The following is a 16571-nucleotide window of genomic DNA, read 5'->3' on the forward strand; positions in this document are numbered from 1 at the left end:
ATGTGGTGTCCGGGATTGAACCTGGGCCTCCCACTGCAGAGTATGAGCTCAGCTCACAGATCGTCTCTGGCCGCCTTTGCTCATTCTTTCCATCACCCTTTCCCTCTAGTAGCCACCAGAGTTTTCACGGAGTCTCAGAGTTAATTTTGCTTTTTCTTGCCAATACATGTGCCTTAGTAATTCATATTCCACGTGGATGAAAACATCCAATAATTATTTTTCACGTTGTGTTGGCTAATGTGAAACAAAGGTGTAAATAGTCTTTTAATTAATTTTGACTAATTCTACTAGATCATACAAAAATTCCTTTTGTTTTTGTTTTTGGGCCACAACCAGTGGTGCTCAGGACTTATTCCTTGCTCTGTGCTTAGGGATCATTCCTGGCAGGCTTGAGGGACCATATGTTGTATTGGGGATAGAATCCAGGTCAACTGCATGCAAGGAAAGTGCCCTGCCCACTGTAATCTCTCCAGCCCCCAAAATGCCTTTTAAAAAAAAACTTTTCTTGGGGCTGGAGCAATGGCACAAAGGGTAGGGTGTTTGCCTTGCATGCAGCCGACCTAGGTTCGATTCCCAACATCCCATATGGTCCCCCGAGCACCGCCAGGAGTAATTCCTGAGTGCATGAACCAGGAGTGACTCCTGTGCATCGCTGGGTGTGATCCCCAAGAAAAGCAAAAAAAAAAAAAAAAAACTTTTCTCAAGCTCATTTTTTTGTTTCGTTTTTTTGGGCCACCCCAGTGATGCTCAGGGGTTAGTCCTGGCTCTGTGCTCAAGAATCACTCCTGGGGGGTGCTCAGGAGACTATATGTAAAAACTCAGGTCAGCAGTATAAATGCAAAGCATCCTACCTGCTGCACTATTCTCTAGCATTTTATTTTGTCATTAAACACTTATCTGTAGCACTGTAGCATTGTGCTGCCGTTGTTCATCGATTCGCTCGAGCGGGCCCAGTAACATCTCCATTATGAGACTTGCTGTTATTGAATACGTCACGGCTAGCTTGCCAGGCTTTGCCATGTGGGCAAGATACTCTCGGTAGCTTCTTATTCTTTCATTTTGTTTTTTGGGGGCCATATCCAGTTACGCTCAAGAGCTCTGTGCTCAGGGATCCCTCCTGGCAGAGCTAGGAGAAACATCATATGGGGTGCCAGGGACTGAACCAGGTTGGTCATCTGCAAGGCAATCATCTTACCCACTGCACTGCCACTCCAGTCCATGATTTTTAATTTCTTTTATAAAATGACATTTTAAAATTAAGATTCTATGATTTACAATACTTCTAGTGATGGTTCCTCTGCACATAGTTCCAACACCACGACCTTCCCAATGTCCTCACCTCCTTCCCCAAGCACCACAATGCCCCTCTCTTTACAACTCCTCCCACCAACTCAGTTGTGTGGATCAGTTCTTTTGTTGCGTTGCCTTTGGCACTTTGGCGCTGTCTTGCTGTGTATCTTAAAGTCCCACATATGAGAGATATAAGTGGAATATGTGTATATATTTATATATGTATCTCACATATGTGATATATTTATACACAACACACACACACGTACAACTTCTTTGGTTGGCTGGTTTTGTTTTGGAGCCACACCTGGCTGTGCTCAGAGTTTACTCCTGGCTCTGCACTCAGAAATCACTCCTGGAAATGCTCAGGAGAATCTATGATGCAACGCGAGGGGATCAAACCCAGGTTAGCCACCCTTCCTACTATTCTATCTCTCCAGCCTATACATACACACCACAACTTCTTTTCTTTTCTTGTTGAGGGCGGGTCACACCCAGCAGCACTCAGGGCTTACACCTGTCTCTACACTCAGGAATCTCAGGAATCATTCCCATCAGGCTCATGGGACCATATGGTAACTGGGCATCAAACCTAGGTTGGCCACATGAAAGCCAAGTGCCTACCCACTATACTATCGGACCTATCCCACAACTTTTGATCCCTTCATCCAGAGCTGGGCAACTGTGTTGTTCCCATATTGTGGCTACTATACTAAGGGCTGGAGTGATAGCACAGCGGTAGGGCATTTGCCTTGCGCGCGGCCGGCATGGCCTACCCGGGTTTGATTCCTCCGCCCCTCTCAGAGAGCCCGGCAAGCTACTGAGAGTATCTCACCCACACGACAAAGCCTGGGTAGCTGCTCGTGACGTATTCAATATGTCAATCACAGTAACAACAAGTCTCACAATGGAGATGTTACTGAACCCACTCAAGCAAAGAGATGAACAACGGGAAGACAGCACTATACAGTGCTATACTAAGTACTGCAATAAACAGATACGCATAGATCCTTTCTATATTTTGGGAACAGATGCCAAGAAGCTGGTATCAATGGGTCATATGGGAGTTTTTCTTTTTTTTTTTTTTTTTAGATATGTCCGGGCTGGAGCGATAGCACAGTGGGTAAGGCGTTTGCCTTGCATGAGGCTAACCTGGGTTTTATTCCTCCACCCTTCTCAGAGAGCCCAGCAAGGTACCGAGAGTATCTCGCCCGCACGGCAAAGCCTGGCAAGCTCCTCGTGATGTATTCAATATGGCAAAAACAGTAACAACAAGTCTCACAATTTGTTGTGAGACGTTACTGGTGCCCGCTCGAGCAAATCAATGAACTACGGGAGGACAGTGCTACAGTGCTACTGTTCTAGATATGCCCAGATGTGTTTTATGAAAATTCATTTGCTTTTATATATTTTTTTAGGAATTCCAGATGATATTCAGGAACCTGAGGTCCCCACAGCAATTCTCAGCTGACCAGGCTGGTGCTTCTGGCAAGGGCCTGGGCATGCTGTGCCAGAGTTACCCGGACCATCCCAGTAGTGTTGGGCACTCCAGCGTTTGGGCACACCCAGCAACACTGCCCCAGCTTCCCTCTCCCCTCTTTTTTTGGTTTTTGGTTCACCCTAGGAGTGCTCAGGCACCATGGGATTCTGGGAATGGGGATTGGCCAAATGCAAAACAAGCAGCCAGCCTGCTGTATTGTTATACTATCTCTTTTTAAATATATCTATTAAAATATATATATATATATACACATACTGGCCCTCCCGTTGATCATCGATTTGCTCGAGCGGGCCCAGTAACGTCTCCATTGGAGACTTTGTTGTTACTGTGTCTGGCATATCGAATACGGGAGTGGGAGCACGTTGGGCTACAACCAGCTGTGCTCAGGGGCTTAATCCTGAGCTCAGGGATCATTCCTGGTGTTGCTCAGGGGACCACATGGCATGCTGGGGGGTTGAACCCAGGTCAGCAACATGCAGGGCAAGTGCCTCACCTGATGTACTATTGCTCCGGCCCCTATGTGGATATTTATAAGTAATTTCCATACCATTTTCCAAGGAGGCTGCAATAATTTACATTCACATGGTTAATGCTGTGCTCAACATTCATGCACTAGGCTATTTGGTCCAGCAGGTTTCCTTTAAATTACCCTCCTCATTTCCACAAAGACTACCAGATCCTCAGGAAACAGATTCTATGGCCCATTCATGGATATAATTCACTTAGCTCACATTAATCATCACCCTCGCTGCTGCCCTTTACTACTTTGTCATTTAATCAGTTAATTCTGGCTCTCTTGCCATAACAAGCCTTGAATGGACTCCAGGCCTTTTCTTTAGTAAGTACATACTACCATGTGGGAGCCAACTGCTAAACTGATTTGTATTATCAATGAGTAACACAGTCAGTAATTACAAAGTTAGCCCCGCTTCCGTTACTAAAATCTAGATCAATTTCTCCTCAATGAAAATGGGCCATATATATCCACCAGTGCTCTCAATTTTATCAGTTTAATCTTACTGAATCAGTACTGTCAACACGAATCAATAAATATAAACAAAAACAACAGGCTCCTTCCCAAACAAATGTCTACCTTGAAGGTCTGATTCTCTGATCTCTAACATTAACAACAGAAGCAGAGAACATAGTATACTAAAAATCAAGGAATATCACTTTTCTCAAGTTTAAATATTAATATTCATAAAAATTAATTTTTTGGTTTGGGGCCACATCTGGCTTTGCTCAGAAATCATATGGATGCTGGGAATCAAACCCAAGTAAGCTGTGGGCAAGGCAAGCACCCTACACACTGTTCTATTGCTCCAGCGCCTAAAATCTCTTTTATTAAAATTTTTAAAAAGTTTTCTTCAGTAGTTACTCTACTCCTATGCACATATCACATGGAAAAATGATTTATGTGCACCAGGATGAACATCTGAGTATGTAGTGCTATTCATAAGAGTCCCAGACTGATAAAACTCCAGAGGTCCATCCATTTGGATATATATCTACAGGAGAATAAAGAACAGTGCAAAAACATGTGAGGGATGAGGATGTGGCTCTGTGGCAAGGGGAATGCTTCACAAGCGGGAGGCCTTGGATTCCATCCCTAGCATCAAACACACTAAAAGAACAACTCCCAGCTATGCACAGCATCTCTCAGGCAGGGAAGGAATGTGAGCAGAAAGGGTGTGTGGGAGCAGGCTGCAGCACCAAGTCACACTTGCTAGCTGTGCTTTTCTGTGTACAGAGTTTGCACAGTGAAAAGGTCCAAAGATTTAAGGAGCAAGGAGTCATAGTAAAATGGGTGGGTATCTTTTATCCCAGTCCCCAAATATTTCTTACAGTGCACTGGAAAACAGGCCAAGTCAGTGAAACTAACTGAAACAAAAACAATTAGATCCAGAGCTCCGAAGAGACCATGCAAGCTCATCACTCTGGACAGAAACTCTCAATAGTACTGATGAAAGGTCCGCGTTTGCAAGTGATGAGTCTGTGTATCAGGAAAATCTAAGAGAACCAATGAAGAAATTATTAAAAACTAGAAGTAACTCAATAAAATAGGCTACAAAATCTTAGGGAAACCAAAAACAATTGCTTCACAAGTATGAGACCCAGCACCACAAAAGAATAAAAATAAATAAGTGTCCTTCGGTAAAGCGTTCTTCGGTAAAGTGCTGACTTCAATGATTTATGATAAATGTATTCCAGGAAATGCTATTTAACCATAAAAAAAATGAAGAGGCTCTTTATATACTGATTTATAACATGCTACAAGATAAGCAAAGTACAGAACAGCATTTCAGAAGATGCTACATTTAGAGTCAAAGGAAGTTTACAATTAAATCTGATATATAAGAGGATAATTTGGCAGAAGGTTTTTTTGGTTTTTATTTTGGGGCCACATCTGACAGTGCTCAGGGTTCACTCCTGGCTCTGCACTTAGGAATTCCTCCTTGAAGGGCCTGGGGGAGGGGGGCTTTGGGGCAGGGGGGTGGGAATCACATAGAGTGCTGGGGATCAAACCCAGATCAACCACACGCAGGCCAACCACCTCACCCACTCTACTATCTCTCCAGCCCCCCGAAGTCTTAAATTTAGAACAACAGCATCTTCTTCACTCCACTTAACCCTTATTTTTGCCCTACTGGATGGTGCTCTGGGGCTAGTCCAGGCTCTGTGCTCGGGGATCAATCCTGGCAGTGCCTAGAAGACCGAGCAGTGCCCAGGATGAAACGTGGGCCTCCTGCATGCAAAGACTACACTCCAGCCCACCAAGCCATCTCTCTGACCCTCTGTTTATACTGCAAATACTCGAAAAAGTTTTCTAACAGTAATACCTGGCACTGAAAAGCAAATCATCAATTTAAACACTGAAATCTTTGAGACTGTCTTTATTTTTATTACTATTACTATTGTTTTGGCTTGGGGGCCATCCCTGACAGTACTCGTGGCTTATTCCTGGCTCTGTGCTCAAGGACCATGCCAGGTGGTGGCTTGGAGAACCATAAGTGGGGAGTGAGATTGAAACAAGGACAGCAATGCAAGTGTCTTAACCCCTGTATTATCCCTCCAGACTCTTACAAGTTTAGAAATAAAAAAGGAGGTGGGGGTGGAGGGGTCCAACCCTGGTGGTGCTCAGGGCCAGGAGTAGACCACCAAGCCCACACCTGGCAGTGCTGGAAGAGACATGGAACCCTGCAGATTGTACTAAACTAAGAACCTCAGCATATGCTCTAGCACCTGAAACACTTTGTATCTTCTTGATTTTTATTGAGTATACCCATTTGGGGGGCTGGAGCGATAGTACAGAGGGTAGGGCATTTGCCTTACTTACATGCGGCCAACCTGGGTTCGATTCCTCCGTCCCTCTCAGAGAGCCCAGCAAGCTACAGAGAGTATCCCGCCCGCACGGCAGAGCCTGGCAAGCTCCCCGTGGCGTATTTGATATGTCAAAAACAGTAACAAGTCTCACAATGGAGATGTTACTGGTGCCCGCTCGAGCAAATAGATGAACAATGGGAGGACAGTGCTACGGTGCAGTGCTACTCCCATTTGGGAGAAGGGGGGGAAATTTAGAGCCACACACGTACCAAGTGTGATCTTGGCAACTTTATTGTCTGAGCCTGATGCCTCTGCTGTCTGTGATCTCAGCTGCAATTTCTAACTGTACCAGAGACCAGTGTGTAAGTACAATGAGAGTGTGACCACGCAATGAGCACAATATGCAAACACGATGGCCAGAGAGTATGACTCCCGGTGGGCAATGCCCAGTGAGCACTACAACAAGAATGTGTGTGAGACCCCCCGCTAAGGACAGGGACACCTGCCAGCACATGTGCAAGCCTGGAGAAGAAAGAACACTGAGCCTGCCATGCAGCCTCCTGGGAGCACCAAACGGGAGCATACACAGTCACCAGGTAGTAGCTCTCAGTAACACCCACCCTGCAAACAAATGTGAATGGGTCAGATACACATCTGTGACATGTATGCATGCTTTTGCACGTATGAGGCCTTGGGATCTATTCCTAGCACCTGTCCTCCCGTTGTTCATCGATTTGCTCAAGCAGGCTCAGTAATGTCTCCATTTTGAGACTTGTTGTTACTGTGTTTGGCATATTGAGTATGTAACAGGTAGGTTGCCTGGCTTTGCCGTGTGGGCAAGATACTCTCGGTAGCTTGCCGAGTTCTCCAAGAGGGGCGGAGGAATCGAACCTGGCTCAGCCAAGTTGGCTGTGCACAAGGCAAACACCCTACCACTGTGCTATCGCTCCAGCCCTATTTCTAGCACCAAAAAAGATAATACACACATGCTTACACACCCCACAAGAACACATCGAGCAAATTTTAAGCTATTTAATATAGCAATATGATAGATAATACACTGTTATCAGTTTTAATAAAGAAATGGTTAAGACAGGGCTGGAAAGACAGTACAGTGGGTAGGGCACAGTACAGTGCCCTCGCACATGGCCAACCCGGGTTCAATCCCCAGCATCCCATGGATCCATGAGCCCCCACCAGGAGTGATCCCTGAGCACAGAGCCTGGAACAAGCTTTGAGCATCACTGGCTGTGGCCCCCAAACAACAACAACAACAAACTTGAAAAGAAAAGAAGAACAATGGTAAGAATCTCATGTGGACTTTCCCTCTTTCTCTTTCCAGCATCAGAGATCAAATTCAGAGCCTCACGCAAGGCATGTCCTTGGCCCTGGTTTTTCTGTTCTTCCCCCACCCCCTCTTTTGGCTCCTGGACATGCTCTCAGCCCACAGAGGTTTTTCTCGAGCCATTTCCTCTATATTAGTTCTGTTGTCGTTTTTAAGCTATACCCACAATGCTCGTCTATCCTCTCCCAACCCCCTTCGGTTTAGTACCGTGAACCATGCAGTGCCGGGGATCAAAATGGACCTCCTACACGAAAAGCATGTGCTCTGGCCCACTGAGATATATCTGCAGCCCCCCTTTCCTCTTCTCAATGTGATAACTATGCTTGTCTTATCGTCATGTCCATATGATAGAGAGTATTCCTAACAAACCACAGTACCCTGGAGTATCTCTTCAGAGGGTGCAAATTCAACAGAACTCAGTATGGTGCACATGAAACTACTGTTTGGCCAGAAAACTTTCTTTAAAATCTGAATACTTGGAGTGTGGAGAGACAGTACAGCAGGTCGGATGCTTGCCTTGCTCGTGAATGATCTGGGTTCAATCCCCAGCATCCCATATAGTTCCCTAAGTCTGCTGGCAGATGATTTTCTAGTGCAAAGCCAGGATTAAGCCCTGAGCACTGTGAGGCAAAAAACAAAAAACACCTGAAGATACTTATGTGACACATATTTTTCTATTTAATCTGGCCTACCATATTATACTTATTCTCCTATAACTAGATCATTTCATTATTGTTTATTTGCTTAACTCCAGCAGTAACTTGTTGAGTCCCTTATCATAAAGTGTCATTTGTGTAACTAAAACTATTCTTGGAGTCCTGTCATTTGAATTTTTTCTTTATAAAATTCTACATTATATAAAACACCTTTCTGTTAGAAGACTAGGACTTAATTCTGTATATATATATTTTCAGAAAGATTGACAACTCTATTACAGAGAACTTAGTAATGTTTAATATTGCTCCTGTACATAACTGTGATAGAGTAACAGTTAAAGTTTTGTAATTAAGCATAAGAAAATGTTCTTTTTCAAGTAAAGAGCTTTGCTCCAAATTTACTATTTGGTGGTGTTTCTTGAGGCCATATCATCTTCATTAAGCACACATACAGGGCTGGATATATACTACAATGGGTAAGGAGCTTGCTTTGCATGAGGCTGACCCAGGTTCAATCCTGAGTTCTCTGAGCACCACCAGGAGTGATCGAAGTGCAGAGCCAGGAGCAAGGTGAGTATGGCCCAGAAACCAAAAATCCTACTTCAAGAATTAACATGTTAAAACTTACAAGCCTTATGTGGATAAACCAAAGAGGTGCTAGCAGATCTGAATCTGTATTTCCAAACTTTGTATAAAATATTAAGATGCCACCAATGGGAAAAACTGCTTCTCACACTGCTAAATCTGGCAGGATATATTTAGGGAAGAGTGGGTAAGAAACTTTCATCCTCAGGCCAGAAAGACAATATAGGAGTTTAGGAGCTTGTCTTACACATGGCTGAGTCTGGTTCAATCACGGGAACTGCATGTGGTCCCTTGAGCACCTCTAGGAGTGAACCCTAAGCACAGAGCCAGAAATAAGCCCTGAGTACTGCCAGGTGTAACCCCAAAACAAAACAAGCAAACAAACAAAAGACTTTCACTGCAAGGCAGGAGAGATAATACAGTGCTTAAGGCATCTGATCTCAGGAGCCCTGGTTTGAATGCCAAATCCAGGGTTCTACATAGGATTCCTCAAACAGTGGCAAGGGTCACTTCCAAGCACATAATCAGGAAGAGGCCCCTCAACTCTTCTGAGTGTGGCCCACCAAATAAAATTATTAATTTTCATTTTCTATGTGGTTATGGCCACACCAACTAGTAACGATAAATACTCTTTACCTGTCAGAACCTGAGACTTTCCACATTTCTCCTGCAGAGGCTGACAACAATGTTAATCCCTGCACTATGTAGGGAGATGCATTCCTTGCACTGGCTTAAATGCTCGTAATTTCACCAACCCTTGAAATGCGGAACAATTAAGGGAAAAAAGAAAAAAAAGTCCTCAGCTGCTTTTCTTACTAATTCTCCATTTATTAGTATTAGAGGGTCTCAAATGGACTTTTCAATAAATTCTCTGATGAAAAGACAGCACCTTAATTTAAAGAGACACAGGCCAACAGGACAAGACACCTTTTCCCCAAACAGACACAAAGTAACAACAATTTCACATCTTCCAATAATTTTCTGATTTACCTGAAAACACCAAGATTCAGTGGCAATTAAAACATAAATCAGTCTTGCTGAAAGCAATCATATGTATTATAGGCACTAGATAGTATTGTCTAGGTTTACAAATAAATGGCATTTCCTATACCCAGCAAATATAGAGAGAGAAAGGGGGAGAAGGGAGAGGGAGGGACAGGGGCAGGGGAAGGGAGGAAGGGAGGGAAGAGTGAATGAATGGAAACAAAGCTATCTCCCCTTAAGGGGATGTAGCTCAGCAGTATGCAATCTGTCTTCCTTGTGAGGCCCTGGATTTGATTTGCATGCAGGAGCCTCAGTTCAATCCTGGGCACTGTGTGACCTCCCAAACACATAGTAGCAATACACACACACACACAAAGTACTAGTAGAGCTGATACCTATTTCCCTGGCGCAGCATATAACCCTAGAAGGAGCTGGCAGTAAAATTCACTACTGCTTCCTTTAAAAAAAAAAAAAAAGTACAGCGTGAAGGGCACTTGCTTGCATGTGGCTAGCCCATTTGATCCCTGGCACCTCATATGGTCCTGCCAGAGTGATCCCTGAGAGCACAGGTGGGTATAACCCTCCACCCCTGCCCAAAAAAAAGGAAAAAAAAAGAGAAAGAAATATGTTACATTCTCCCATAAAGCAAGAATTAGGAGTGGAGAGATTTTACAGTGGTTACGGCCGTTGCTCTTGTATGTGTCTGATTTGGGTTTGAGAGCTGGCACCACATATGCTTCCCTGCGCAGAACCAGGAGTATGCCCTGAGCACAACCAGGTATGGCCCCAACACAAAAATAAATAACTCAAGTATGCAAGCACAAAACTTTATTCATCCATAAAGCTACGTTTATATTCAGAAGGCCAAATCCATCCCTATTGATGACCAAATCTCTAAAAGTCAATTTAGGGGCTGGAGAGATAGCACAGCGGGTAGGGCGTTTGCCTTGCACGCGGCCAACCCAGGTTCGATTCCCAGCATCCCATATGGTTCCCTGAGCACTGCCAGGAGTAACTCCTGAGTGCAGAGCCAAGAGTAACCCCTGTGCATCGCCAGGTGTAACCCAAAAAGCAAAAAAAAAAAAAAAAAAAAAGGTCAATTTAATGCAACTTCTCATTCTCTTAAACTCTAAAATTAAATCGGCTTACACAGAACTCCAGGTTGTTCCTGCTGCTGTAGCAAAGAGCTGAGAAATGTATCTTAGCTAGTTCTAAAGGAACAACTTCATGGGCCTAAAACAACTTAAGGCCAGGGAGAGAGCCCAGGAATCAGGGAGCCAATGCAAGGCATGCACGGGCCCCCAATTTGATTCCCAGCACCATTTGGCCACCCTGAGCATTGCTAGAGAGAGTCCTAAAGTCCCTGAGCACCACTGGATGTGGCCCTGGTGGCCCCTAGGACTCTAGGGCCTGAGCAGCACCACAACCTTGTGCCCAAGCACTCAACCATCTGGTCTGGTTGTCTGTGAGTCAGCAGGAGTGGTCTCAAGGCCCCCTGAGCACGAACTGGGCAGCTCCCAAAAAGAATTAACATCTTATCGAGAATTCTCTTAGACCCTCCTTACTTTCTGCTTTTAATTTCTCTCCCAATCCTCTTTCTTTCCCCTGAGATACAGATCAGGAACCAGAGATACAGTACAGCAGGTAAGGCACTTGCTTTGTTGCAGTGGACCCAGGTTCAATCTCTGGCACCACATATGGTTCCCCAAACTTTGAGCACATTTGGGTGTGACCAAAAAAAATTTTTTTTTAAATAAAAATACAGATTACTAAGAGGTTTTAGAGATAGCGGAGCATGCAAAGTGGAGAATAGCCCCAAAACAACCCCCCCCCAACACACACACGAAATTTAGCACCATTTAATTAATGCACATTTGAAATATCAAGTTCCCTGATCTCTCTTCTGACATTTTAGTAGAGGAAGATTTTAATGTAAGTAGTTCTAGGTAACACTCTTCACTACTTATTTTCTTCTAAGAACAAGTAATTATAGAATAAGAATAAGTAATAAGCAAGAAAACTTTTTTCTAAAAACAAATAACTTAAGAAAACTCATGGAAATAAATATTGTCAAGTCTTAAAATATTATTTATAAGTATGACAAGATAGCTCAAAGAGCTGGAGTGCATATTTTACATGGGGGAACTCTGGGTTCAATCTAGTACCCAGCACCTAAGCACTGCCAGGTTTGACCTCAAATCAATCAAACAAGGACCAGAATAATAGTACAGTGAGTAGGGCATTTGCCTTGCACATGGCCAACCCCGGTTTGATCCACCGCATCCCATATGATTCCCTGAGCTCGCCAGGAGTAATTCCTGGGCACCAAGGCAAAATAACCTCGAAGCATCACTGGGAGTGAGTCAAAATTTAAAAAATAAACAAAAGTTACCTGTAGATTTCTTTTCAGAACAAAGGAACTAGAGACATAGTTCAATGGGTTTAAGCACATGGTCAGCAATCAGAAGGCAGAGGATCCATTTCAGAACAACACCAGGAGTGACCCCCCAAACACACAGTTTAAAGTACCTCCAGAGTATAGGCAAAATAAGGGAGTTACGAAATGCATTGATGAAAATTCAAATTTCTAACATACCTTGTTAGAATGAAACTTTCTCATTTGACTTACAACCATCTAAATCTCCAACCAGTAAGTAATTCTGAGAAAGAATACCAAAGTTAAGTGAAAATAAAAAGTATTTTAAGGGACTGGAGCAATAGCATAATGGGTAGGGCGTTTGCCTTGCACACAGCTGACCTGGGTTTGATTCCCAGCATCCCAACCAGAGCACCACCAGAAGTAATTCCTGAGTACATGAGCCAGGAGTAACCCCTGTGCAATGGCCAGGTGTGACCCAAAAAGAAAAAAAAAAGTGTTTTAGACTCAATTCTAATATACTTATGAGCGATCCCTGAGCACAGAGCCAGGGGTAAGTCCTGAGACCCATTGGGTATGTCTAAATTTTTTACTTTTTGGAGGGGAGGGGGCATAGCTGGCGGTGCTCAAAGGCCATATGGGGTGCCAGGGATCCAATCTAGGTCAGCCATGAGCAAGGCAGCCACCCTACCCACTATACTATCTCTCCGGTCCCAAATTTCTTAACTTTAAACATACTGTATATCAGGGCTGGAGTGCTAAGTACTCAGTGAGTTAAGTGCATCCTTTGCATGCAGAAGGCTGGGGTAAGATCCCTGGCAATGATTGATCCCCCTGGCACTAAACTGGGAGCAGCCCCTTAGCTCTATAGGATATAGCCCAAAACAAAACCAAAAAATGAAATGTCCTTGAAAAGGTTGGCTCAAAGGCGAGAATTACATGTGTGAGGCCATAGGCTCAATCCCTAATACCACACATGGTGTGTACTGGGGATAAAGTCAAATAAAAGTTTATGACTTAAGGAGATTTAAGACCCAAACTGATTACTCATTTTAATCATCTTTATAATTATAGGGCCTAAAATAGCTCTTTTTATGGCAGGGGGAGGGAGGGTGATGGAGGTACTTCTAGGCCACACCCAGCTGTGCTCAGGGGCTACTCCTGACTCTACACTCAAGACTGATGACTGGCAGTGCTCAGGTAAGTGGTGCCAGGGTTCCAAACAGAAATCATTGGGGTGCAAGGAAAGTGCCTTAACCCCTAAACTATTCTGGTACCTAAAAGAGTTCTCATTTTAAAGACAGTGAGTTTTCGTATATTGTATATTTTGTTCCTTTTTGACATACTCTTTCCATGTAACGAATTCCATAATACAGCTTAATAACCATATCCAGTTTCATAAAGCAACCACTTCCCCATTTGCTCTTTACCATTATTATCTAATTTTAACCTGCAGTTCAAGAGGGGGGAGAGTAGGGAGAACAACCATAGAGGGGCTGAAGAGATAGCCCAAAAGGCTAAACCAAAGCTTAAGCCAAATCTAGAGGCCCAGATTCAATCCCTGGCACTCTGGAGGATCTCTAGCACTGTTGGGAGTGACCCCCAGAGAGCCAGGAACAGTCTCTGAGCTCTGCTGGAAATGGCCCAAAACTCTCCTCCCAGCCCTAAAAATAAAACAAAAAACAAACTCATATGCACTAAACTCTCTTGACGAACTTTCCATGTTCAAAGTACATACAACAACTCTTTAAAATAACTCTTCAGCTTTATATACGTGGCTAAATTCCATGGAATCCAAGGTCATAAAACAAGTTAATATTTGAAGGAATATTACAATGATATCTCCTTTATTTCACAGAAGTCAGATCATACTTTGAATACTTTCCTTAGACATTTAAAGATTTTTCCTATTTCTAAAATAACACTAAACTTCCACTGAAAATGCTATTACACACAGAGTCCACAAATTAACACAGAAAAAGCAGGGCTTACCTTCATCTCCCTCTGGTGCATATGAAGCTGTTATAATGTCAATATCTGCACAATTCATCACAATCTGATTAGTTGCTTGCCTCACCTAAGGAGGGGGAAAAAAAAAACCCTGCAGTGTCAGAAACAGCACAGATAAATATATGTACATTCTCATCTGACCCTAATATTAGGTCTGGGCAATTGTCATATGCAATTTCTTAGAATCCAGAAGTCACTAAACTCCTAGACTGAGCATAATGCACCAATGGAGTCCCCCAAAATGAGTAGTTTTGTACTCCAAAGCAATTCACATTTTCTAAATTAAATCATTTCACAGAATTTAAACATCTAACCAATTAAAAGCTATTTTTCCCACTTAAACCTTGACCTAAAACAACTTAAGAGTACTAGATAGTAGAGGGGTTAAGGTGTTAGCTTTGCATGCAGTCAACTCCGGATTAGACCCCAGCACTGCATACATGATCCAGAGCACAGAACCAGGCAAAATCCTAAGTACCACTGAGCATGGCCCAAAAACAAAAAAAAAAGAAGTTAGGGGCAGAGAATATGGGGAGCCAGAGAGACAGACAGTTGACTTGAACATTGCTGACCCAGGTTTAATCCCTGGCACCTACTCCCAGCCCCACAGGAATGATCCTTGAGCACAGAGCCAGGAATAAGCCCTGTGCACCACTGGGTATGCCCCCAAAGACCAAAAAAGAAAAAGAAAAAGAAAAGAAAAATTTTAAAATACAAAATAAACATAGGGGTGGAGAGATAGTATACCAAGTAAGGAACAAGCCCCGCACAAACCCAACACAGGTTCAATCCCTGGTGCCTACGGTCCTGAGTACCATCAGAAATGACCCCTAAGCACCATGGCAGGAGCAAGTCTTAAGCACAGCCAGGCGTGGCCCAAAAACCAAAGCAAATAAATTAAGCATACCGGGTTGGGATGATGGCAGAAAGGGTTGGGATACATGCTGTGCATTCTCAAAGCCTGGGTTCGATCCCTGGCACCACATGGCCTTCTGCACATCACAAGAAGTAACCCCTGAGCAACAAGCAGGGAGAAGCCCCGAAGCACTGCTGGGATTTGCCCAAAAACAAACAAATAAAAATAAACATCTTGATCCTATTCCTGCTCAATAATCACCAAATTACTCTCTAAAATAGTTTCAGTTGACAATCCAGTGAGCAAGTATCCTCCCAAACAAACTAAAACTTGGGAGCGGAGTGATGGTGCAGAAGGTAGGATACTTGCCTTGCATGCAGCTAGTCCAGTTTTGACTCCCAGAACCCCACATGATCCCCCTCAAACCGAGCCAGGAGTGTTCCCTGGGCACAGAGCCAGAAATATGCCCTGAGCATCGCTGGATGTGGCCCCCAAACAAAGGAAACTAAAAACTGTTGAAGATAAATTGACTATTAAAGAGCATTCTGGGGGCTGGAGAGACAGTACAGAAGGTAAGGTCTGCCATGGTGCTATCACTCTGGCAGCAATTGGGTAGGAGGAGTGGGGACCAAGGTGGAGCAATTGGTCCTAGAGATCAAGCATAAGGGTTCCAGCATGCAGAGCATACGCCCTAGCCCTTTGACACTATCTACCGGACCTCCATGATGGTTTTACTTAGAATTTCCCAGTAACAACATGCTGGCTACTTAGTATCATTTTTTCCTCTTTTGTCATTAAGTTTTTCTTTTGCAAATTGCTTGTTCATGACATTTGTCCTTTTATTTCCAATTTGATTGTAATTTTGTTTCTATATTTTGTTGCTGCAAATAAAACCTCTGATTTTGTCTTCAGATCTTTGAAATAGCCTTAAAATTAAAATAACAAAAATAGGAATGCCTGATAAGGCATGTGGCTCAGTTGTAAAGAGTATGCCTTGTATGTGCTAAGGTCCCAGTTCAATTCAAAACACAAAAGAAATTAAATAACAAACATACAATAATCTAGTCTCTCTCCCTCTCCCTCTCTCTCTCTTTCTCTCTCTCTCTCTCTCTCTTTCTCTCTCTCTCTCTCACACACACACACACACACACACACACACACACACACACACACACCCCGTAATAACAAATGAGTATTGAGATTAGCCAAGCAGGTGAGCAGGCTGGGTAGGCCTTCCTTCAAACCATAGAAGAAGGGAGAAGCAGCCATTTCTTGGAGACACAAATTATTTGTATACTGAAAAACAATCTTGGTGTTGAAAATACAATTTTTTTAAAAAAAAGACTGATTGGAGCAAGATGAATAATACAGTGGGTAGGGTGTTTGCCTTGCATGTGGCTGACATGGGTTCAATCCACAGCACTCAATATGATCCCCTGAGCGCCACCAGGAGTAATCATTCAGTTCAGAGCCAGGTGTGGCCCCAAACTAATAACAACAACAACAATAAACCTATAAACCTACAATAAATCTACAAAGTTTGCAGTCTCTGGTAGGTTGCAACCAAGTGTATGTGAGCACAGCCACTACAACATACATGCACCACAACCAAGTGTGCATGAGCATAGTCACTACAGAGTATG

The 16571-nt window shown here is 43.5% G+C and overlaps 1 protein-coding gene across 1 annotated transcript in view; it reads right to left on the reverse strand.

The window, feature by feature from the left end:
- Positions 1-16571, reverse strand: part of NPEPPS (aminopeptidase puromycin sensitive) — an 87442-nt gene that overhangs the window by 59613 nt on the left and 11258 nt on the right. Inside the window, exon 2 of the mRNA XM_056127290.1 lies at positions 14055-14139. Coding sequence (XP_055983265.1) covers positions 14055-14139 — 85 coding nt within the window. The remainder of the gene's footprint in view (positions 1-14054; positions 14140-16571) is intronic.

The sequence above is a fragment of the Sorex fumeus genome, unplaced genomic scaffold (genome assembly GCF_029834395.1).
Source record: "Sorex fumeus unplaced genomic scaffold, SorFum_2.1 ptg000063l, whole genome shotgun sequence".
Taxonomy (NCBI): Eukaryota; Metazoa; Chordata; class Mammalia; order Eulipotyphla; family Soricidae; genus Sorex; species Sorex fumeus.